This window comes from Alligator mississippiensis, chromosome 4 (genome assembly GCF_030867095.1).
Source record: "Alligator mississippiensis isolate rAllMis1 chromosome 4, rAllMis1, whole genome shotgun sequence".
NCBI classification, from domain to species: domain Eukaryota; kingdom Metazoa; phylum Chordata; order Crocodylia; family Alligatoridae; genus Alligator; species Alligator mississippiensis.
In genome coordinates this window covers 165,092,733-165,118,484 of record NC_081827.1, presented here as the reverse complement: position 1 = coordinate 165,118,484, position 25,752 = coordinate 165,092,733, and the positions used below count along the sequence as shown (strand labels likewise).

The 25,752-nt window shown below is 41.0% G+C and overlaps 1 protein-coding gene and 1 long non-coding RNA gene across 3 annotated transcripts; one reads left to right on the top strand and one right to left on the bottom strand.

The window, feature by feature from the left end:
- Positions 1-897: 897 nt before the first annotated feature.
- LOC132250336 (uncharacterized) lies at positions 898-5,288 on the bottom strand. The gene is made up of 3 exons (XR_009462008.1): positions 4,407-5,288; positions 1,307-1,442; positions 898-1,147 (listed from the first exon to the last, which is right to left on the bottom strand). It is a non-coding gene; the product is annotated as an uncharacterized LOC132250336 (long non-coding RNA).
- A 156-nt stretch (positions 5,289-5,444) lies between these two features.
- ZPBP2 (zona pellucida binding protein 2) lies at positions 5,445-24,364 on the top strand. 2 transcript variants are annotated; one of them, XM_059726975.1, is made up of 8 exons: positions 5,445-5,651; positions 7,008-7,088; positions 9,385-9,510; positions 11,666-11,827; positions 12,964-13,182; positions 16,628-16,713; positions 17,869-18,046; positions 23,066-24,364. In XM_059726975.1, exons 1-8 carry the CDS (start codon positions 5,648-5,650, stop codon positions 23,161-23,163), a joined length of 954 nt encoding a protein of 317 aa, XP_059582958.1. In that variant the 5' UTR covers positions 5,445-5,647; the 3' UTR covers positions 23,164-24,364. The 2 variants fall into 2 exon arrangements, with proteins under 2 accessions (XP_059582958.1, XP_014459055.1); XM_014603569.3 differs by lacking the exon at positions 5,445-5,651 and adding an exon at positions 5,854-5,948.
- The last annotated feature ends 1,388 nt before the right edge of the window (positions 24,365-25,752 follow it).

The following is a 25,752-nucleotide window of genomic DNA, read 5'->3' as shown; positions in this document are numbered from 1 at the left end:
TACCAAACATTGAGATATAATGTTCAGAGTTATTTTTGTGCCATCTTAGACTGGTATCTGACTAATTTTTCTACTCTAATTTCTAATAAGGACTAGCAAGCCCAGAACTTGAAGGGACCTCCTGGGTCATCAGCTCTAGTCGCTTGCTGTTATGGTGCTTCATATCAGATAATCCCTTTCATAAATTGGCCATGTTCTGTTTTAAAAGTTGGGCGTTTTTGTACTAACTAAATTTATTGGACAGGTGATCCAGAATCTCACTACTCAGATGCTTAGAAGTCTTCTTATTTCCAGCCTTGTGTTAGTCATGGCCAGTCTTTATCTACTTGTTCCTGTGCCAACCTAGTCCTTCAGCTTAACTATTTCTTTTCCCTCCCTGTCATTTACTTTGATGTATTTATGGAAAGAAGCTGTAACCTCTCTTATCCCTCATTTTTTACTAGGTTGAATGAGCCAAGCTCTTTTAGTCTGCTTTTGTAACATAGGATCTCTATTCCCTTGATTGTCCTAGTGGTCTTCTCTGCACTTTTTTCAGTTTGAATTAATCTTCCTTGAAGGTAGGTGACCAGAATAGTAAACAGTATTCTAGATAAGGCCTCACTAGAGCAGGGGTTCCCAGACTGTGGTACACATACCCCTGGGGGTGCACAAGACATCTCTGGGGGGGTACACAGGAGAAATTGTGTAGTGGCAGATTTAATTTTCATTCAAATAATAATTGGCATTTAAGGGGTTAAAATATTAAATGACAGCTGGTAGGGATACACAGGCAGTTGGTAAATCTGGAAGGGGTACACAACAAGAAAAAATTTGGGAACATCTGCACTAGAGGCTTGTACAGCAGAATTAACAGTTCCCTTCCTCTACTAGAAACATCACTTATGCAACATTTTCCCTTTTTTATTGCTGTATCACATCGATAGCTCATACTCAGCATCATGTAATCAACTAGTACATCAAGGTCTTTTTCCTCTTCTGTCATTTCTAACTGATGAGCTCCCAGTTTTTGGCAGAAATTCTTGTTATTAGTGCCTGAGTAAAAAATCTTACATTTGTTCTATTTAATTTAATCACGTTTTTATTACTCTTGTCCTCAATGCAATTCTTCCTGTATAATATCCCAATTCTCTTGTGTCCCCAACTTTTGCTAAAAACAAAAAAAACCTGTTTTTTATTAAAGCACTGAATGTTGAGAGAACAAAGACATGCAAAGATAGATAGATAGATAGATAGATAGATAGATAGATAGATAGATAGATTATATTCTAATAATAGCTTGCCCATGTAAATTCAAAACTATACTTACGGTTCTTTTAAACATCCCTTGCCACAGATAATCAAGCCCATAGGAAACTGTAGGGGTTACATCATTTCTGTAGGAAAGATGGCTTCTCTGTAATTAAAGAAGGAATGCAATGTCTCTTCAAGGGATTGGGAAGGAACTGTAAATAAGAAAAAGTACATCAACACTTGCAGTCTTTTTCCATGTATATTTATATATTGGATTATCTAAATTAAATTGTTAACTCCTAGAAAGGGCCTTTGGCTTAGTCTGCTCTTTTGTAAATCTCTTTACATATTTCCAGTTCATTATTGTAATGAAGTAACTCCCAGGACAAAAGAATGGAATGCACAAATACAGACTGGGTGCATCTACACACATGCTTTAATGTGCAATCACCTATTTTACTGTGCATTAAAGCATCACGTAAAAACCATGTGATCACGTGAATGTGCAATAAAATAGGCTACTGTGCATTAAACATCTTAAAAACTGTGTATTCATTACTGCACATGAGGGCAGCCTAATTTGCATTTGTTTAGTACCTCACATTAAAGGTACAAAAATTTAATGCTTGTTTAGAAAAGTGCCTTAATGAACATGTAGACACGCCCACTGAGGAATGATTGGCTAGGCTGCAGAAAAGGACTTAAAGGTTATAGCGAACCATAAGCTGAATATGAGGCAAAGGTGTGCTCTTGTTACAAAAAAAGACCAGTAGCATACTGAATTGTATTAAGAGGAGTGTCATTTGCAAATTAAAGGAAGTGATTCTCCTGTTCTGTTTGGCACTAGTGAGGTCTCACGTGGAGTACTGTGTCCAGTTTTGGGGCACACATTTCAAGAAGGATATGGGCAAGTTGGAAAGAATCCAGTGCAGAGCAACAAAAATGATTAGGGGTCTGGGTGGCAAGACTTATGAGGAAAGACTGAAAGAGCTAGGGTTTAGTCTGGAGAAAAGGACTAAGAAGGGATTGGATAACAGTCTTCAAATACCTGAAGGGTGGTTATAAAGATGGCAGGAATAGATTGCTCTCTGTAACTACAGGGCACAGAACTAGGAGCAAATTACAGCAGGGGAAATTTAGGTTGGATATTAGGAAGACCTTTCTCCTTATGTGGGTAATTAACCATTGGAACAAAAAGAAGCTTTGAGAGACTATGGAATCTCCCTTCTTGGATGTTTTAAGAGCAGATTAGACACACATTTGATTGGGATGGGTTAATTAGGGATGATCCTGCCTTGAGCAGTGGGTTGGACTAGATGGCCTCCAGAGGTCATATTCTATGATTCTATGATAATGATGGATGAGGATGAGGATTTAAATAGTTAATTGTATTAGAAACCATGTTGAAATTTAGTTTTTTTTTTCTTTTGTTAAAACCCCTGAGATGGCATCTTTAGCCTGGGAGTCTCTGAATTATAACATGTTTATTGATTCAGTTACTAGCACATATTAGCTGCCTTATCAGAACACAGATTTACTTACTCTAAAATTTGTTCTTTCAACAAAAAGTAAAACACAAAAAGAGAAAAATGAATAAATAAGTGAATTGTACATGGTCCTCTTTTACTTTTTATATTCCATATTAAATAATTGTTCTTCAGTTGACTTTTATTTTGTGTTCCATTTTCCAGAACCTTTTCTGTGTATTTGTACAGCATTTAATAAGATTTGGGAGCCCGGTAACACTACCAAAAGCAAATCATATTACAATAGCAATCTTAACCTCCAGAAAATATCTTTTAATTTTTGTTGGTGAAAAAGCCTTTAAATCGTTTTCAAATAATACCGCTCACTAACCTAGTAAGATGACAACGAATCTGCTTCTATCTCAGAAACAGCATGACTTTAAAAGGGATGAGTCATTTGACTAGAATCATTGTCTGTGAGTCTAAGTATGTAGAAATCCACAAAACTGCAGAGAAAGCTTTATAATGGAGAGATTTTTATTTTACAATAATTAACAAGTGGGATAATGAAAGTCTGTGTGGGATAGTCAAATTAAATTTGGGCATAAACATCCTCTGGAACAGAGGAAGTTCAGACTTAGGTATGACTAGTATATAACAGACATAGGTTAGAACTGAATCATTTTGTCTATATGGTATAAGCGTGAAAAGATAACTTTGAGTAAAACTGAAAATATTTGACACAGAGGAACACTGGACCTTCTGGTCCTAATTTTAAACAACTCAGTGTCTCAGAGAAACTAAAACTGAAAACTCCTGACATATTCCTTACAGCTGAGCCAGCCAATTGAGACATAATATGTTGGTCTACTTAAAACTGAGCGTGGGATATTGAGCTCTTACTAAGAGAGATAACTGAAACAATTAAGGCAAGCACATTTAGTAGGGCAGGGAGCTTTGAATAACTTGAAAATGAGAGGGCAAGTGGTTTAAAAACACCAGCATGTTTTAGTAACTGTGTTTTCCGCCTGAACATTTTCATTCCATAATTTAATATTAGCTATAGATTCTCTTTCCTATTTATTTGCTGTTTGTTCATTTTATTTAAAATATTTTAAATTCATAATTTAAATAAAACTTTTCTTCCACATAGGTGGACTGAATTATGCTTGCTATAGTCACATAGGAAAACAGATATCAAGCTTGGTATTGGCTGGTCAGATTTCTTCCGTGAAACGATTGCTATCGCCATGTGGTGCAGTAGTGTGGTTAGGACATTATTCATTCTATTAATGAAAGTTTCAACCATAATTTCTGAACGGTTATATCATTATTTCTAGTGCCATCCAATATTCATGCAAAACAAGCCAACATGTCCAGCAATATTTTCAAACGTAGCTACAATACCTTTTCTAAAAATACTGTATTACCAACCTCAACTTTTCAAAACCCATGAGCCAGATCCCCAAAACCCCTGGGATTGGTTTAAAAATCGTAAGCTGTTTAAAATAAGAATACCTGTTGGCTTCTAGTTCTTTTTATTTCACGTTAGGTTTTTAGAATACACAGATCAAGCTTTTCTCCCCAAACATGTGCGCTAGAAATTTACTTGAGATCAGGAGGAAAAAAACCCAAACCCAAATGCTTAGAGCCAAGATTCTCATCTAATTGCTGAGGCTTTAGAGAAGCACAAAACACTGCCAGACTTACAATATCTTTATGAAAGTTGGCAAGCATTTCTTAGGGTGATGACTTTTATTGGCAAAATCTGAAACGTGTAGACACGAACCCCTGTAGTTGTGTGCCCGGAAATAGTTTCCAGATGTGCTTCATCCTGCAGGTTCCACCTGTATGAAGCAGGGGCGTGTAGATGATGCGGGTGTTAATGTAGAAAATTTGAATGCGGCTTTTTTTTCGGTGTGGTGCATTTGCGTTTGCACGACTGGGCGCTTTTGAGTGAGTTAAGCCTTGTGTCATGCCCCGCAGATTTCAGTAAGGGGAGTCAAATATTAATTTACCCCCGTAATGTCTTTCCTAATGTATTACAGCAGGAGGTGCATGTAAATCACCCGGCCTCCCTAGTCCCCGTCCCCTCACTGGGCAGTCCTGACTCTCACTGGGCACGGTCATAGTCACTCCAAAATCCTTGTCACTTGCACGGTCTGTCTGGTCTTTCTTGATCAGTATGTGATCCCAAAGACCCCATCCCAATCCCAATCCCAAGGGCAAACCGCGTGAATCCTCCCCTCCCATTCCTTTTCCTTCCCACCCCACCATGTTACAGATATAGGGGTTTTTTTCTTTTATTTTCTATAGCTGCTATGATAACTGCTAGGATATCATGAAATGGGCACATCTTCTCCCTGTATTAACGCAGGGTTTTTTGGGCACGTTTCTGCCGTGCTTGCGGTTGTTTCTGTCATGCTTTTCTAGCTGTGTGGGAGAACGCTGGCTGGGGCATGGATAGGCAACCCCCGCACAGGTGCCAGAGTGCAGCACGCCAACGCGTTTTGCTTGGCATGTGTGCTTCTGGGCAAAGGGGCTGCATTGCCATGACAAGGATTGGATCCCTGGTGGCTCCCCTGCCATCTGCCCCCGGCACACCAACATCTTAGGAGTGGACATTACAGGTGTTTGGGGCACTTTGCCCAAAAACGTTGCGTACCCCTGGTCTAGGGAAACGGTTGAGGCTAGTTACATAAAATATCCAAGTAGATTTTGGGATGCAATGTGCCTGCTGGGAGGGGAGGGGGGAGGAGGAGCTGGGAAAGGAGACCCCTCTTCAGTAATTGCAAGCCCGATTTCCACAAGGACCGAGAGCGCATCACCTCCCCCTAAGCCCTCTCCCCCCGGGCATCGCGGGGCTCATCCTCCCCTCGGGGGAGAGACACCCCTGCGTGGTGGCGACGGGTGTCTGTCTCACGGGGAGAAACGTGGAGGAAAGGGGCGGGATGGGTAAGCGCCGGCTGCCAGCTCCCTGAGAAGCTAAAAATACAATAAAATAAAATAAAAGAAGGGGCGGGCAGGGCGGGCTGAGCCCGCGAAGAAAAGGCGGGGCGCGCGCGGGAAAAGCGCGGGAAGGGCGGTTGGTCCCGCGCTGCGGCGGTTGGAGCCCGGCTGGGGGAGGGGAGGGGAGGGGAGGGGAGGGAAGGGGCTGCTTGACCATGTGGGGAGGCTGCTGGGGGCTGCTGGCTGGCGCCCCGCTCGTCTCCGTGGGCGCTTTGTTGCATGCCTTGGTCGCTTTGACCCAAGGTAATGGAGGTGGTAGCGTGTCCCCTGGTTCCTTGCGCGGGAGCCCCAGCCCTGCCTCTCGGGGAGCGCACCCTGCTCTCCCTCAGTCTCTGACCCATCATACTAGCCCTCACTGTATGAAGACAGGAGGTCCCAAGGACGGCAGCCCCTTCCCCCCTGATGTTAAGACCTCCACAAGGAGGAAGGCATGGAGGCTCGCATTTTCTCTGTGAACCTACACCCGCTTCTTTCTTGGCATCCCTCTGGGCAACTGGGGGTCGTATAGGACTATCCCTATTTTTCTGCTGGTCCCTAGTAAGGCTCCAGGTCAGAAGTCATTGGCATGGCTGGCCAAAATGTTGGCACTGTGATCTTCCAGCCAGTTTGGGACTCCCTCCTCAGACAAGCCTTCGCACACTTGCAGGTTTTTTTTTATAAAAAGGCAAATAACTCACTTTCATCCAAGGGGAATGTCCTGCCGTTTGGGGCTCCCCAACCCAAAGGGTGGACCCAAGACTTCACAAGTTCAAGAAAGATCATCTGTTGTGGATCCCATTTCCATGGGCTGGTTTTGGAAACTGGGGCCACTTCACAGATGTATTTCTTGAGCAAGCCTAGTGGCTGGTGGTGATGAGAAAACTACTGAGAAGCGCTTGTTCCTGTACAACCATAGCCAAGATGAATTAATTTGAGGGAGCCACCTTCAAATGTAATGGTCCCAAGGTTGGATGGATTTTCTGGGGTCCTTCATGCTCATTACACAGACGTCAGGGAAACATGATCATTTTTACAGAAGAAACTATTTAGAAAATACTTCCGGTCATCATTCGTAACTACTCAGGGCTCTTTGGTATTATTCAGGGCTCTTTGGTAAAATAAAAATTGAGTGAGTCTGGATTGTATAATATCAAAATAGATTCACTAATCTGGCAGTAAACAGGAACACTTTTTTTTTTTTTAAAGAAAAAGGGTAGGAAGCAAGGTAGGAAGAGAGGATCTCCCAGAGTAAAATAAAAGGGTAAATACTTTTAAATTTAGATTTGATTTTTTGAAAAAATATTTTAAGTGTTTTCTCTACAGTGGAAGCTGCAAATAACGAAGAACCATATTCTGTTGAGTTAATAAAAAAGAATGACATTTATGGCAGCATCGAACATAAAGGTAACTGCATATTTTATCATTAAGATTCTAAGAGAGATTTTTAATAGAAAATATCATATGGAGTTCTTCAACACAGTGGCAAACCATATAAACAAATGTATCACGCAAAGAATATCAAGTATTCATTACATAGGAAAGAACTGAATTCTTCAAGCCCATAAAAAAATGGAAAGAACAGAAAAGGAAAAATATATCTTATAAATGACATTATACAAAATAGATCATTGTAACTTTTTTTGTCAAATTATTCCCAATAATTGGACCAATTCCATTACTCGAACCTGAAAGCTGTCAACAAATTGGAGTCACAATGTCATTGAGTAATGTATTTAGCCTGTACAGTGAACAGTTTTGGAGAGTGCGTTTGCAGTGCAGATTGTATGTTAAGTAATGCTTGAAATTATATTACCTCCTTTCCAACATGAGATGATGTTATGTGATTCTTTTCCTACATTATTTTAAACTGTAAATAAAGACAAAAATGAGCACAGTCCTGCATGTCAACTCAAGAACAATAATGTTGTCTCCATGATGTACAAAACTGTAACACTTTTGCCTGCTGATAGCTGTTCAGAATTTTGGAAAAATTTAATAGCAAAATTAAGGATTCATTTTCTTCTTGCCCTCTGAACAACTCAACTGTATACTAGAAATCTGATATTCTTAGCCTGTCAACTTTTGGCACTGGGACTATATGTTTGGACAGCACCAAGCCAGACTGTGGGCAGTTCTATTGTAAGTAATAAAAATGTCTCAGTGAGTGTGTCTACACATGCACTTTAATGTGCATTAGTTTATTTTAGTATGCATTAAAGCATCACAAAGAGGGGTTATTTAGCTAATGTGCATTAAAATAGGCTAATATGCATTAAATGTCACTTAAAAACCATGGAATCCTATACATGTGCACGAAGCCTGCTCCAACATGCTGGAAATCTAGTGTGTCGGATTAATCAAGTCTGCTGGAGCATGAAAGTTGTATATCAGTGCCCCAGTGCATTTTCAATACATCTTTGCACTGAAAAAATGGTGGTGGGGTGCTTTGAACTAAAACACGTTCTATGAGCTTTAGTTCAAAGCACCCCACTGCCATTTTTTCAGCATGAGGACACTGATACACATGGCACCTGGGCACTTTTGATTAGTGTGGCTTGCTAATTAAAGCTCCTGGTGCTGCGTCCCCAGAGATATGGGTTTCCTGGAAAATTTTGAATTGGCAAATTTTCTGGAAAATTTTCCATAACATTTTCTAATGCCCTAAATAGAGCGTGATTTGATTTAGCATGTTTATTTGACTTATGTTTAGTAAACAAAACTAAAAAAAGTACCTCCATATTAATTTTATGTCCCAATAGCCACAAGTATTTGAACTGAAATATTTGATTAGGAAAAAAATTAAATATAGCACACTTGATGTGGTTTAAATGTTACATTCAAACAAATTCAAAGCTTTATGTGGAAAGAAATTATATTTATTGGAATAAAATGTACTTGTAAAAATGTAAAGACAGTACACAATAGCATGTACTTCCCTTACATTGTTTGTTTAAATTTAAGGGAAAAAAACAAAGGCATTGAAAACTGTTGACATACTAATTTTAGCACACACAAAGAACTGTGCATGATATGCTGTGCTTTGGTTTTGATTTGACCTGCACAGCAAATTGGGTGAATTCATAACTTGATTTTTGGTTTGGATTATTATGTGAGTGCTTTTACCCTCCTGTTAACGAATCTATAAAACATATATGTACTCTCTCACACAATTCCTAGGGATAATCACCTGAAAAACATTAATTGCAACTTTGAAACTGCCAAGCTTGCCTAATACAGTATTGGCATCCATTCGTTGTTGCTTATGAATTTTATGAAACAATGAATTTTTAGAAATGGAAAATTTCCCACAGAAAAATTAAGCACTGGAAAAGTTTCCAGAAAATTTTTCGGCCCACATCTCCACACGTCCCACAGTCTGTGTACAAATGCCCCATGCTCTTTAGTTAATGCAGCTTAAGACAGGATAATGCCCATTTTCCTGGTACCTCACAATGGAGGTACTAGATTTAATGTGCATTGACTGAAGTGCGTTAATGTATGTGTAGATGCGTCCAGTTAGATCCACATCTGATCCCTGTAGTGGAGGAAAAATAATTAAAAGGCGATCCAAAATTAACCTGCTACTCAAGTAATCATTTATGTTAGACCTCAAGAAGTAAAGTACTTTGGAATGAATACTTAGTAATTTAGTTCAAGTGCAACATTATTGCTTATTTAATTTCATTTTCTTGTATTGCAGTTGATGTTTACGTAAAAGTGTATACAAATAGTCCATTTCTAGTATGCATGGATTTAGCACTTTCTCAAAAAGAACTTGTAGATCCCAAGTACTTGTGGATTGGTCCAAATGGAAAGAATCTAGAAGGTCAGTTGTCCTTATTACCGTGTATTTCTAGTCTAGACTTGGCTGTTTTTTCCCACAACCCAGGGTTGGACAACTGCAGCATGTCTGCCGCAAATGGCACAGGTAGCCTCTGTATGTGGCACATGGGAGGGGACAAGTAGCATAGTGGCAGACAGGGCAGGAATCCGAGGAGCAGATGGGGCAGGGAGCATGGGGAAGAACACAGGAAACAGAGCAGCAGATTGGGTAGAGAACATAGGGCAAGAAGCAGAAAAAGCAGCAGATGGGGCAAGAGAAGGGGGTCAGAGTGACACTGGCGAGGGGGAATGCAGGGCTAATTTGTGGCATGCCTGCCCAAACAGTTGGCCACCACTGCTATAACCCATTCAATCAGATTTTTATAGCACTGTATCACCTAATTAGAAGCATTCAATATCTGCTTGGAGGGGAATGGGAAAATTCTGCTGAGCTAGCTTCCCTTTTTCTATTTCACCCCTGTTTTCCATTAGGATAATGATGTGTGGTAATTGGAATTTGTTTTGAAGCCTTTCTTGATTTTTAGAAAGAGGGGAGTTAATTCTTTTAACATAACTGACACAGATTTACAAAGTAAATTAAGGAAACAAAATCTAGGGACTGAATATTCAATTAGGCCCTCCTGAAGAAACAGGGGAGGCACTGTATAAAAAACACTGCCTAGTAACTACAGAAAGAGGCTTTGGAGAAGTTAGAGCAATTCGGGCTTTCTATTCTGTGGGCACATCTACACGTGCAATTAATGTGTCTGAATTTCCTGCAGAAAAAATTCAGGTGCATTAAACTGCCCAAGCATGATTTTGAACGTGTGCCTGTCAGGAGCAAATTTGGTCTACACATACACTTCAAGTCTACATGTGCACTTCAGTGCATTAGTTAACGCACTGTTTTTCTAGTACCTGTATGTATTGGTACTAGCATAGGTGACGTGTAGGGAGGGCACGGGGGGTCACATGCCTCCCCTCCAAGATTGGCTGCCACCAAAGCTGTGGACAGTTGCCACTCGCACACACACACCCTCTGCCGCAGACGCAGCCGGTGGCATCTGCAGGCGGTCCCTGCTCACTGCATGCCACTTGCCACCCCTTGGCCCTCCACTGACATCGCTGGCAGCGGCTGCAGGCAGTCCCCACTTGCCACTCACCGCCATGGTGCCCCCCCAGTCATGGGAGGCACCACTGGTTCATAGGTACTAGCAAATAATGCATTAGATTAATTTACTGCCTGGTAATTGACACATCCATGTAGATGGTGATGCTTTAATTCACATTAGATTAGTCTAATTTGCAGTAAAGCATCTCACGTAGACTCACCGTGTTTGATGTTAGTTTCCCTTTTTGTGATGTTAACCTGAGCATCCATGGGCTCAGCAATAAAGCTTCAGAGAAAAGCTTCATTTATAAGGCGCTTCCTTTTCCTTGCTTGACCAGCTAGCCATTCCATCTGATTATAGGCATGAAACAGGGAGAATCTGCTTGTTTATTTGTTCTATAGCATTATATAAATGGAACAAATTAAAAATATGATTCCTTTTTTAAAAGAATTATTAAACAATATTCACTCATATAGTATTTGATGCACGTGCATATTCCGTAATGGTTAAGATTACTGGTTTTTGCCTGTTCTTAAATTGTCAAAACAGTACCATTTTGAACTACACTTAGCAAATAAGGCACAAATTATAATTCATAATTTACTAACATATAAAAATATGTCTTGATGTATGTGATTACAGGCTGTTTTAATATTTCATATATACATACATCTACATATGGAAAGTGTATATTTATTTTGGTATACAGAAATGCTAAAAAAACACCTATCTATATGCTCTTTGTGCTCTTACCATTATTTAAAAATACATCTTAAGTTTCTGTGATAGCTATACAAATCCCTTTTAAAATCTACAGTTACAGTTCCCCTCCAAATTATCAAGTGCCTGAGATAGCAAATAGACTTTGTAACAAGTCCTGAAGATCATAAGATCAGGTAATTTCCAACCAATATGTATGAGCAACTTGATATGTATACCTGAAAGTAAATAAGATATCTCATGTGATTCCTTGTGAATAAACTACACAAATGTTGCATCAGTGTATGTTTCAAAAGCACTGACAGGAGTTTCCTGTTTCTGTTTTAGGACAAAGTTATGCGACTGTCACTAAAACAGGAAAGCTGATGGTGAGAGGTTTTCAGGAGTCTATGTCTGGATCGTACACTTGCACTCTTTCTTACGATATCATCAAAACTGACACGCAAGAAGAGAAAGAAAAATATAAGGCATATAAATTTATGGTATATGGTAAGGCATGCACAGTTACTAGTGAACTAGTGCATGGGACTTTTTTGGCTTAGAGCCTGTATTGTATGCAACAATATTTTATGGTTTATGAAATGCAATTTAGATAACATCTTACTCTAGAAAAATTAAATCAAGCACCCCAGTGATAAGCAGTTTTAGTATTCTTAATAATAGTTTTGATATTCTTTTAATAGTTTCAATAATGGGCTTAATTATAATTAATAATATTAAAAATAATGAATTAATTATAATTATAATTATTAATACTAGTTTTAATAATATTAAATAGTTTTGATATTCATTTAATAGCTTAATTTTAATAGCTAATTTTAATAATAGTTTTAATATTCTTAATAGTTTTGAAATAAAATCATTTCAACACAGCTTTCGTTTCAGTCAAATCAGTACAACTGTCACAAATACCTGGTCAATGACCCTTACTGAAAATGAAATAATTTCTAACCTTGAAGAAAAAATAGATGAGGTTGAATCCTCCCAAAGGTACCCCAGATCAGAAAAGGAGGCTCTGGTATGACTGTGATCTTATTCTAAAGAGGTGCCCAAAAAGAGAATTTATGCTGACATAAAATAAGCATTCTGATCTTACTTGATGGTATGCTGTTTAATATAGTGGCAGGGTAACAGCTTGTGCAGTTTAGTAACTTTGCCAAAAACAATTAGCAATACTAAAGAAGATAAATAAAATAGAAAGAAATGGATGTGATCTCTTTTTGCAATCAGACTCATAACTATCTCAACCTGAAAGTGCAAGGAATGATCTCTAATAAATTCATCTAATATATTTCATATATTTCTAATTTTTAAAATGTGCATACATTCCAAAATACTCTTCTTTAGTTCTGTCACTATTTTGCTGTGTAACATTTCATCATGTGTAGTATTTGGGTTAAGAAATATACAAAATACACATTAAAATTATTGTGCATATCAACCTAAATTAATCCTAATATTACAATATTACTTAAATCCATGAAGCCTTAGAAAAAAATTGTCCCATTGTGTTTAAGAGGAAAATAAATCTTTACTTTTAAATAAAGTCAGCATTTAAGATATAGGTTACAAAATATGCATAGGATGAATATTATATTGCATATATTTATGTGCATATTTTTAAGCATACCGGGAACCTGACTACACATACCAGATATCTGTTCGGTTTACTACGAAAGAATGCAGCCTAGCAGCCAATGGTCAATTTTTTGAAGGACTGAAGATACATTTGGATGACTTAATCTCCCATTTGACATGCCATATCATAGAACCATCATACAAATGCCATGTTGTCAAGCCACCGAAACATGGCCTCCTGCATGAGCTATTTTTTACTTTTAAAGGTAACAGATTTCAGCATTTGTTTATGAGTCACACTGATCTTTTATTTAAAAAGAGCTACATTAAGGGTAATGTAAATAACTTGTGTGATTATATTGGATTCATATGTTTCCTCATATGTTGTTTCTTTGCTTTTTTTTCCTGAGTTTCTGTATTTTATCTTGTTAGCCCACAGGTGGAGCTAAAATGCAGCTTTTCAGTTGGCTGAATTTGTAGGTTTTACTTTTTACAAACTTATTGTTAAATATTCTTTAATTGGTGTCATTTGTAAAGGGTACTGCAGAAAAGGAAATTGTTCTGCTTTACTACATTAAGACAGTTCACGTATTTACTGTCTTGTATTTTATCAGATTTAACTTTCTTTATTTGTTTTTAATAATTCAGTAATTCTATGTTTCTGGTTTATTCTATGGATAAATCATACAGGGATCAACTAGATGATCAGTGGCGGCCAAGCCACAGCACATGGGGGAAGACTGGGGAAGGGGTAGGAATTAGACTGGCCGTCAGGAAGGGTACTGGAGCACCACTTGGGGAGAGGGAAGGGATCAGAGTAGTAGTTGAGGAGGGGAAAAGCATTAGAGTGGCTATCAGGGAGGGAGCAGGGATCAAAGCAGCAGTCCAGGAGGGGATGGGGATTGAAACGTACAGAAGGATGGGGTGGGGGTTGAAGAGGTATTTGAGGAGGGGACAGGTATCAGGATAACAGTTACAGAAGGGGATGGTTTTGGGGATCAGTACTGACTCAATGGATTGGCCCTGCAGGAGATATGGGAGTAAGTTTTGCCACATTCAGTATGCCATATCCCAGTTGCAATGGGATTTTTCAGCACTGGGTGATAGTGGTGGCTAATTATAACAGTAGCACTATCTCATATTTTGCAAGTGGCACACTTGTCCTGGGATTTGACTCCCAGAGCAGCTTAGAGCAGCCAACCCTATTTTTCTTGCCATGCTTCCTATGGGTATGGTGGCATTAGGAAATTGAAGTTGTGCAGGGGTGCTTTGGCTACATTTTCTACGGGCTGTTTGACTGCCCTACACCCAGAGAAATGCGCACACCAGGACTTGGAGCTGTCTTGTGGCATGTTCATATCAGGAGACATTCTTCCTAAATTTTTCTTACAAGTAGAATGCAAAGCCCCAGAGTTCAGATATGACATGGGACCTTTTTGCAGTTTGAGGTTAACATGTGAGGGATTCATTCTCTTCTACCTCCAGTTTCCAGATCTTTTCTTGTAATGTTTTTTCCATCGTTTTATTAGCAATTGCCTATGATGAAGTCACTCAGTGGAAATTGGAGTGATTCAGTTGTTAGATGGAAACTGAAATGATTTAAGTCACTGAATGGAAAGTGCCAGGATCACTCTTTTTTTCCCTTAAGGAATAATAATGCATTTCTTTTTACAGCACTTCTGTATGTCTCAAGCTCTGCATGACCATTACAAAATAATTATTAGCCATTCAGAGTATTTGTTAGATAATTCTTTTAGTATCCTAAAATTACGAACCAGTTAGATTCTTTGATTTGTGCATGTTTAAATCTCTTTAGCATTTTCTTCCCAGGTTTTAGTAAGTTGGAGGTATTTAATTTTGTCTTTACTTCCTGATTAGCTATTTATTTTCTTCTACTTAAAATTCAGTTAAGTATCTCAGGTCATAAGAACTATTTCAAAATGACATCTTACTGGGCGTGTCTACCCTAGACACTTACTGCACAGTAACCTAATAGCACTGCGCAGTAGCAGGCTGGTCAAAAACCGTACCAATACACTTCTGCGCAGTGTTATTAGGCTACTGTGCAGTAAACGTCACAAGTTCCAGCACAAAACCAAACTCCGGCACAACTGTGGAGTAACTGTAGTTACTGCGCATTTAGTTAGTACTTCATTGAGCAAGTACTAAACTAAATGCGCAGTAACTACTGTGCATTAATGAACGTGTAGACATGCCTGCTGTGTTAGACTAATCTAATGTGCAGTAAAGTGCCACCATCTAAACGTGCGCAGCAATTGCTGCTCAGTAGATTAATGTAAATCACCGTTTGCTAGTATTGACAGATACAGGTACTAGTCAACAGCACTTTACATTAATGTGCCTGAACGCCAGTGTAGATGGGAAGTAGGAAAGGGCAGTGACATCCCCATGTCACAGGCTGCCGGCAGGGAGCCCTTGCATTGCCCCCTGTGCTTTGGAGCAGCAGGGGAAGGGCGTTTTAGGGGGGGTGAGTTGCAGGTGGACAGTGCAAAGGGAGGGCAAAGTTTGCCTGGCTTTCCTCACTCTATCCCTGGAAGCCAGGCAGCCGCAGCTGCTGGAGGCTGCCTCAGCCTCTGCCCAGCTCTTTCCTCCTGTTCTGTGCCTCTGGAGGGCGAGGAGTCTCTGCTGGGTCTTGTCAGGAGGGGAGGCAGGAGAGGCAAGATCCCGGGGGAGGTATGGCTAGTGAAGGCGATCACGGCTTCTGATAGGCTGGGGCGGGGCATGCATCCACATGCAATAGAGCCGGGTTTGAGGAATGCACCCCTATGGAGTGGAACCGCGGGGGGGGGTCACAGGCCGGGGCGGTGCACCCCATTTCCCCAGCAGCTACAGGTGCCCTGACCCATGTGTAGCACCGCGGCTGCTGGCACTTGCAAGGCAGATGGGTCAGGGTGTCTCTGGCTGTGTAGGAAAGTGGGGCGCAGCTCTCCAGCTTGCCCCACCCCCCAGGTAGCTCCACTGCATAGGGATGCATCCCTGTGAAGCCAGCTCTATTGCATAGGGATGCATTCCCCGCTTCAGTCTTTCAGGAGCTGCAGTCACCTTCACTAGCCCTGCCTCCCCCCAGGACCTTTTTGCTTTCCTCACGTCCCTTCCCTCCTCTTCCAGCCACAGGACAAGCAGTGCCCCTGGGGAAGGGACCCTTCTTCCCCTGGGGGCACAGAGCAGGAGGAAACAGCTGGGCAGAAGCAGCTGCGGCTGCCCGGCTCCCAGGCATGGAGCAAGGAAAACCAAGCAAACTTCACCCTCCCTTTGCACTGGCTGCCTGCAACCCACTCCCTGCCTAACACCCCCTTCCCCTGCCCTGTTGGCCCAAGGCACTCGGGGCTATGCGAGGGCAAGCCTCCCAGAGGCACGGAGCAGGAGGCACAGCTTACTGCCGCCAGCCTGGGACACTGGGCTGTCACTAACGCACTAATGCTCAGTAGAATTAGTCTACTGTACATTGTGTCAGAAAAAGTTCCCTTTGCTATTGCACATTAGCACAGCTACTGCACCTTTATCTAGTACCTCATATTAGAGGTACTAAACTTAATGTGCAGTAGCAAAGGCACGTTAATGAATGTGTAAACACGCCCAGTGCTTTGTAAAGTAAATTTCTAAAAGAAAGATTAATTTTAGGGTACTTAATTGTATTGAATTCTTCAACATATGTATGATGAACTGTACCTTACCTCTGTTTCTTTATAGTAAATCCTTTTGCCCCAGGATGGGAAGCAGTTTGCCATCAGATTTCTTATGATTGTGAAGATGAAACCAACAGGAGAATTCAAAAGGTGATATTTGTAATGCAAAAATAACAAAAATAATTGTGAATATTCTACATTCTAAAACAGATTTCTTTTTGTAAACTGTATACTACAAACCTCGCTAGAAGTAAAATTAACATTTCCCTGTAGAAAGCCTGAATAATTGGGCTTGCGGAGGTCACTAAAAAGACCATCATGGAACAGGAATCCATTCCACCAACCCACAGGTAGTGTGGTACTTTGGTACTGTTATTCCACCTAAGATCAGGAAAATATCCATGACTACTTCAGGTTCTTTAAGCAGTGACCCAATTGATTCATGTAAACAAGAAACCAGTGGCTCTTCCTTTCTCTTCATCTATCAGCCAGTGACCCTCTTTACATCACACTACATGGATGGGTGTGAAAAAGTATTCCTTAATATGCAGCATATGCAGAGGTTCCACAGAACTTTTTACCTCAGAGTACTTTGCTTTGTACCTGGGTTGGGCTGCCCATGATTGTGTTCAGTAGGCCAGTAAAGTTGAAAAGTCGTGGAAGGCTTCTCATGGTCCTTTCATGCTAGAGTAAATTTCAGGCATTGTAATTTACACATATTGATTCATCTTAATCCAGCCTTACCAACATTTTATGAATTTAGCAGCAATATTAAGTGATGCAGAGATTTTAAATAACTCAGCTCAAAATAGAAAACTTCATTTGAATATCAGTTTGATCCAAAACTTGTAAAGGAGAAATCAATGTTAATGTTTCTGATAGATTTACTTTCTAAAATATGAAATTATCATGATTTGAAATTATTTATCAGATGTATATATCTCCCTTTCCAACAAAGGTTTATTACTGTGTTAGATGTATTATATTTTTTTATTTTAATTTTCTTGGAACATGGACTTTTGGATTATAAATGATAGCTAGAATATAGTTTTACATATGACCTAGAGTACATTCTTTTTTATATGTAACTGGATGGAGTTTTCAAATGCAGGTGATCCTGGGCCCATTGATGCCAATAAAATGACTCCATTTCAGTGTAGGAACACTGCAGGAACAGTTACACCTGGCATAGCCTGCATCTCATGAACAAAAAGGATTTAAAGATGTATATTTATAAAAAAAAAAGAAGAAAAAGAAAGAAAACCACTTTGTTATATTTATCATTCCACTGTTTCTAAATTTTAGGCAAGAGATCTCATTGAAGAATTTTTCCATGAACAACCTCTTGTTCTGAAGCATGAGTTTCAGAATATACCTGCAATACATTATATAGACCACAGTTTTGAAGTTACTCGCATTGACAGCTGTCGACCAGGTTTTGGAAAAAATGATGTAACCCACAGTGATTGTGCTAGTTGTTGTGGTAATTATAAAACACTTACATATCCTTTTTTGTTTTAGTAAGCAGCCTAAGGATTATTGCATGTTAATCCTACTTACTGTTTTCTCCCAGTTATATTTTTAAATATTGGTGACAAAAATAATTCTATTGATGTTCATTCTTTGGTGACGTGCAGTAGAATTCCAGGTGCTAAATCTAGCTAAAAAGGAAACAGGTAAGGGTGCCATCCATATTTGGTATATCTCATGTTGCATTAAGTTTCATCACCACTGGTCATGTCTACATGACAGATATTTAACTATATTCCCCATATGGGATAAAGATATTTAACCATATTTCCATATGGGATAAATGACAGCGGGCACATCTGCACAAGATGCTACTGTGCAGTAGCCTTGTTATCATGGTTCATGCCTGGCAATGCTATGGCGCTGTAGCAGTGAGCCATAGTGTCTCGTGTGGAAACGCCCACTGTCATTTATCTCATATGGAAATATGGTTGAATATCTTTCTCTTCCTCACATTAGGTCAGTTTAGGACATATCATAGAGTCAACAAGAAATTGTTATTTGAATAGTATTATTATTGTTTTTAAAATGCTGGATTATTCCAAAGATCATCTTGGTAGCAGTATTTAATTCTGAAATTAGAGTAGCTGAAGGTAAGGCTTTTTCAGTAAAAGTTCCTCAGCTCTTGATTTTATGTTTTGTATCAGTGAGACATAATTTTTGTGTGTTAACCTTCAGCACACACTGAAAAGACTAATGTTTTAAAGAGGACCTAGTTTGAAATAATTAACTATTTAATTTAGCAAATGCAGTTTATTAAAAGATTTTACTTTAAAAATCAGAGTTCTTCCATAGAAGCATTTAAATGTCACTGATCATTTCTGACAGTCATATCTATTAATCATAGCAGACCTTATCACCTGTGGTTTGTAAGCATGTATGTAGAGTCAAAGTTAAGCAATGTAAAGTTAATATTAAACCCATGATTACTAGCTTTTCTGGCACCTAGATTGAGCTCTTAGGACTAAGCCTAGTTCAAGTTTATGCACCTAAATGGTAGTTACCTAACTGTGTACCTGCAATTTTTGGAGTTTAAGCACAGTTTGGATTCTATTTGCACTTGCATAACTGCAATTTTCCCTGCATTTTCTTACTGAGCAACTCAATAGGCTGCACTCTGGCCATACACATCACTAGTTACATGTATAAGACTAAGTCCCAAAACTTTAATTACAGAAAAAACACAACAAGTGGAGGTTCTCTCACTTTTTAGTCCAGTAGCCTAGCAATCAGGTCACTTGCTCATGGAATGAGAGACCCAGGTTATAGCCTCCCTTCACCCAGAAGTGGTTGGAACCTGCATTTCCTACTTCCTAGAAAAGTGCTCTAACTACCAGGCCATGGGCACCACCAGGGCTGATCAACATGTGGCATGAGTGCCACAAATGGCATGTGCAACCACTGTGTGTGGCACATAAAGGCTGGTAGGAATGAAGGAAAGAGGGCTGGAGGCAAGGGTAGGTTTGGAGCTGAAGCAGGGGCAGGACTGTAAACAAAGAGAGGAGGGGGAGACTTGTACTGCTTCTGCTTACCTGCTCCAAGGAGAACTCAGCCCTGGCAGAGAGGGCAGGGCTGCAACAGCCTCTCACTGCCAGGCTGAAAGGCCAGGTGCAGGATACCATCCCTGCCACCTGGCCAGAGGGCCTGGGTGCAGGACACAGCCCACTGCTGTCCAGCTCGAGGGGCCAGATACAAGACTCAACTGCAGCAGCCTCTGGGGCCTTTGCCTCCAGGTAAGACTGACTGCCCTCCTTTCCTCTCCCTGCACTCTGTTGCTCAGCATCCCCCACCTCAGGGCACAGACGGGTTTTGCCCAGGGTGGAATACTTGTTAGTTACATCTCTACCTGGACCCAGCCAAGCCTGCCAGTCCCAGACCAGGACCTGCATGATTACAGCAGTTGGGACCTGAGAATGCACCTGAGGGTAACCTCATTAAGAGAGTTCCTGCTGAAGGAAAGGGGTTGGAGGCTGCTCTAAGAGACCCTAGTGACACCCTGCAAACAGCCTCTGGCATGCAGTTGCCCAAGGGTGCAAGGCACATTATTGGTATTATGGTCTCTGAAGATGCCACCTTATGAGGCCATGCGGTGTTGCTCCATCCCTGGGCATGGAGCTACCAGTTAGTACAGAGTATATGGTGCTGAAGGCAGCACCCTGTCAGGAAGGCAGGGCCCTGCCTGTTCTGGCCCGTGGGAAGTGTAGGCCCTGAAACTGTTACTGGGCACATGGCAAGCCCATCACTGAAAATATCTTTAGATGCAGGCTCGTGAGTTGCTGAGACTGTCACAGGGTAAGGCTGCCTGTTACAACTGTAGCCATAAAATAATAACGCTATTGCAGCTTACAAGGGACATGGAACCTCCCACCCCTGAGACCATCTCGCCAAAGACCCCATCCGTGACCAGTGGTTTTCCCAACCTCTTTAAAATGTTTAAAAAACATGCTTTTACTTAATTTTTCTTTTTAATTCTCAACCCAAGAAATGCAAAGCAGTAAAACAAGGGTGACCAACCCACAGCACATGTGCCACAAGCAGCCACTGTGTGTGGAATGAGAGCCCAGGTAGTGGACACTGGAATGGAGGCAGGGGGTGCCAGTCCCTGGCCATGCAGAGCGGAGCAGTAGGAGGACACTTATGTGAGAGGAAGTGTCGCTGCCATGAGGCAAGCTGAGACTTGCCTGGCCCCATAGCTGCTGCTAAATTAAAGGCTTTGGATCCTTGATTGTCATATAAAATTAGATTGGTTGTAGGACCAGGGAAGGGTTAACCTGGCTCTTGGCATTGACACCTCCTCTCACAACATCTTCCTGTGATGAGGTCAGAGACTCAAGCACCACTGCCTCCTTTCTGGCAGTCCATGGTGCAAACTCAATCAAGTATGCCTCTGGGGGGACAGGAGTCAGGGTGGGACTTGGGGCGAGCTGGAGCACTCTTACCAAAAAGGCTAGCCCCCCCACATTGGTTAGTGTGCTGTATAGCCCTTTTCTTTGGACAGCCAGGAGGGGAAGACATGGGGAAAGAGTAAGTATTTAAGCTACACTGATGGTGGTTGTGTGAAATGGATGCTGACCTAGATGGAAATGTGTTCCGGCCATGGCTCTTATCCCCAGTGGGACAAAAAATATATACAAAGGTGCAGAAAAGCTGTTGGGTCAGGGGCAAGAGCAGGGCCCCTTCTTTTCCAGGGCAGCATCCATCTCACTGAGCCACCCTTCCTCTAGTTTGCATGCCTCCACCTGGCCCCACATGTTTTTGCCTCCTTGATGCACAGTAGGCCAACTTCAAGAGGAGGACTGACGAGTGTTTTGGGACATGCCTAACTCATTATCCAATGGTTAGAACACTTTGCTGGAATGTGAGAGATGCAGGTTCAAATCCCTTTGGGTGAAAGACCTAAGGCATAAGTCTCCCATTTCTAGGGGAAGTGCACTAACTGCTATGTTTTTGGGCTAAAGGTGGGAGGGCCCTCCTCCTGGCAGGTACGCATATCATTGGACCATACTATGTTTCTGAAGGTAGAAATAAAATCCAAACTCTGCATAAGTGCCAAAATCGCATTTACAGATCTATATTAGTGTCACTTAGGAGTGTAAAGGTGAAATAGAATTTAGCCCATACTGTCTGATTCAGTAGTCCTGGTTCAGGCTCTTTTTGCTTTGAAGTTAAGCAGAGCATGTTGATCTCAACAGAATTAATATAGTTTCTAGATAGAGCTACCCAAAGGGTACTATAGACATACAGCAATGTCAGAGACATGACTTAAAATTTTGGTGCCTGAGTGTTGTGCAGGGCCAGGGTGGGAGAGGTGAAGTGAGCATTTACCCTTCATGCAGGGGTGGCAGTGGTATGGGCTGCTGTTACAGCGCTGTGAGCTGTGGTGGTGATGTTGTGGGCTCCATGTGGGATGCCATTTTGGCACCCCCTCTGAATCAGTCCTGGGGCTGATACCCCACTTGTCCCCACAACAAGTTACACTACTGAGCAATGTAATATGAAATGAACAGTAACTGATACAAAGTAGATTCAATTCAGCAATGTTGTTTCTCTCTGCATAATCATTTGGCTCCATGGGAAATACACAGCATGCAAACAATGGTGTCGTTTCCTAGTTTCATAGTTGGCAGGGTCGGAAGGGATCTAAGCAGATCATCAAGTCCAACTCCCTGCTATGGGCAGGAAAGAATGCTGGGGTCAAACGACCCCAGCTAGGTGATTGTCTAGCCTCCTTTTGAAGACCCCCAGGGTAGGAGTGAGCACCACTTCCCTTGGAAGTTGGTTCCAGCTCCTGGCCAACCTGACTGTGAAGTAGCGCCTCCTGATATGTAGCCTGAATCTACTTTCAGTCAGTTTATGGCCATTGTTCCTTGTTACTCCCGGTAGTGCTTGGGGGAATAGGGACTCTCCCATTGCCTGCTGGTCCCCCTTGGCCAGTTTGTAGACGGCCACCAGATCCCCTTTCAGCCTTCTCTTGTGAAGGCTGAACAGGTTCGGGTCCCATAGCCTCTCCTCACAGGGCCTGCCCTGCTGCCCCCTGATCTTGTGAGTGGTCCCCCTCTGGACCCTCTCCATGCTGTCCACATCCCTCCTGAAGTGCGGTGCCCAGAACTGGACACAGTACTCCAACTGCGACCTGACCAATGTCACATAGAGGGAGAGATTCACCTCCTTGGACCTGCTCGTGATGCATCTGTGGATGCATGACAAGGTGCGGTTAGCCTTCCTGACTGCGTCCCCACACTGTCGGCCCATGTTCATCATGGAATCAATAGCGACTCCAAGATCCTTTTCTGCCTCGGTGCTGACAAGAAGGGAGTTCCCCAGCTTGTAGGTATGCTGCTGGTTCTTCCTCCCCGGTGCAATACCTTGCATTTGATCTAATGAATATGATTAATCAAAGATTGAATGTGCACAATACAATGTAATGCAGAGGACATCTGACTGAACTAATATATGTTTGTTTGATTTGCAGTGGTTTGTGATCCTGGAACATATAGTCCAAACAATGAAATAACCTGTCGGATTTGTAAAAACATTCGAATCAAATACTACGGAGCTAAATCTTGCTAATAAACTTAAAATAGAAATTGGAAAACTGAAGAAAAGTTGTGAAAGCATTATTATTCTTTTGTGATGTCCATTTTTTAACAAATAGGGCTTTTACTGTTACAGTTAAACAGCAAATCATTTCATAATTCATATAATTCTACTTTGTATTTAAGAGCTAGCTGTGGCTGGATATTCTAAAAATGTCTAACATAAAATGATCAGGCACAAAGTAATTAAATAGAAGAAAAGAATTTGAAAACAATTATGAGCACTGATATGTAGCTTTTAATGAAAAGTGTCTGGTTTGTTGTAATGACAATGAACACAGCTACAAAACTATAATTACTTTAAAATAAATGAAAGAGCCATAAGCAATTCATGCAGATGACATAAATATTTTCTCATATACAACATGCACCTTTTCCCCAAAAATCAGCATCCCAAAATTGGGGTGCCTATATTAATTGGGAAAGCTGTTTTCTGTGTTGGAGAAGAAGCATGTCTGAAGACACTTGGCGTTCCACGCTGCTGCCCAGATGGCTGCCGCTTGTCCCACTCAGCAAGCTTAAAGGGCCAAGTCCTATGTTAACTCTCTCATAGCCACAGCTATTGACTGAGCAATGTAGCTTGTGCCTGAAGCAGCAAGTGAGCAACTGGTGGTATTGTGATGAGAATTGTGATGTGGACAACACTGTTATTTACGGGAACTTATATGAAGAACTACTTACAGTAAAGTGCTAATAGTCCTGCTACTGCCCTTGCAAGGGTCTGGGGCCTAACCTTGTGTGACAAAGAGTAAGTCCTCTTGGAAACATAAGAGTGTCCAGGAGGTATGGTATCCCAGGCTATAGTCTGGGTGAGGCAGCAGGAGCTTTCTGCTGCACCAGAGAATTCCTTTGCCTGCTACCTCCCCCATATTGACTTCTGAGATACCATATTTCCTGGACAATTCTTTCATGCTTCCAGGAGAAGTTATTCTATGTCACAGAGCCAGCCATGACTCTAGAAACATCTTTTTTTGACAGTCTGCCTCCCAAAAACAAGGTGCATATTTAATGTGGGGGATGTGCATGTTGTATGACAGAAAATATAGTATTATAGTGGATTGATTGTAAAAGAAATGTTATGTATTATAATGCAGTAAGAAGTAGTCTGTGTAAGTTAATGTCTTTTGGAACTTACTCTTGAGGGCTGAAAGTGGTCTTTAACATACCCAGTGTAAAAATAAAGCTATTTATTACATTCCCTTTGTTTTTGTCCATTTTGGGGGAAAAATGTTTCTCTTTGCATGTGGAGTCCCTGTTAGATAAGGGAGGTTGATATTTGTTGATATTACTGAGCAAATTTACTGATTTTGCTATGAGATACAGTTTACCACTATTTTTTTGTACTGCAAGCTGAATATTCCAGAGTAAATGTTACAGGGGTGTAGGTTGTAGTCGTGTTGATCTAAGGACATAGGCAGACAAGGTTCTTTGGATGAATCTGATATCTTTTATTAGACAAACTTAAATAGTTGGAAAAAAATTTTAGCAAGCTTTCGGGTTTAAAAACCCTTCGTCAGGCTGAGGAAGTCTGCAGTTGGTGTGAGCTCTTCCCTGATGGAACAAAAGGTAAAGAAGCCAGAGGCTGGGCTGGTATGCATACAAGACAGGCAGTCAGTGAAGATGTAAATTGAGGAGTCAGTGGGTGAGAGAGAGGCTGGGTTGGGGGGAGAGAAGGGGGATGAATAGTGGAGTGCTACCTGGGAAGTCAGATGTCGAACAGGTTATAGTGTGTCATAAATCCAATGTCTATATTTAGACCATGATTTTTTGTATCCAGGAGGTTGATGAAATGAAGTTCATAGGCTCATCTCTGAGAGGTGTTTTGTAAGTGTTACACTTTATTTATGAATCTTTGAAATATGGATTCTACAATATAAACTCTGACAGGAGTAGCAAACCCAGGAAGGGGTGTTATTTTGTGTGCAGTTTAATACATCCGAGATGTTTTTTAGAATTTTTTTCGTGGACAATAAAGATCTAATGATGCCTTTTGTCAAAAATCCCTATACTTTTGTTTAGGTCACCAGGGTGAAACCCCAGGAATTACATTGTCCCTGAAATAATCTTTAGCTTTCATCAATTCCAGCCAGTAAAGTTAGACAATACAATGGTATGAATGCTGGCAGCTGATCCACATAGAGTTCTTACACATTGCTACCACCTGTAGAAACTGCTTAATAGTAGTGCAACAGTGGAATAGTTAAAGAAAAAAACTTTAAAAGGCCAATGGAGATTGAAAACAGGGATTTTTGGTTAGTTGGTTATGTTTTTTAGTGAAACTTTAGATTCTAGACAACATACCTGAGGCAAGGGATCTGATGACAAATTCTGCAGTCCCAGAATCATGAAACAGAAGGACCCTGATCTTATGAGCTTTATGTAGTCTGCTGCATTCAGGGGAAAAAAAGGCTACTGAACATTTTGTTCTCTGTCTGCTTGCCTCTAACAATTTCTGCTTCTCTTTGTAACATCTGAGCCATGGTACTATGGGTTTCCAGGACAGTGCTTGTATGAACAGAGTATTCCCTTCACATTAGTTTTAAAATCCTGACAAGTTTGCTGT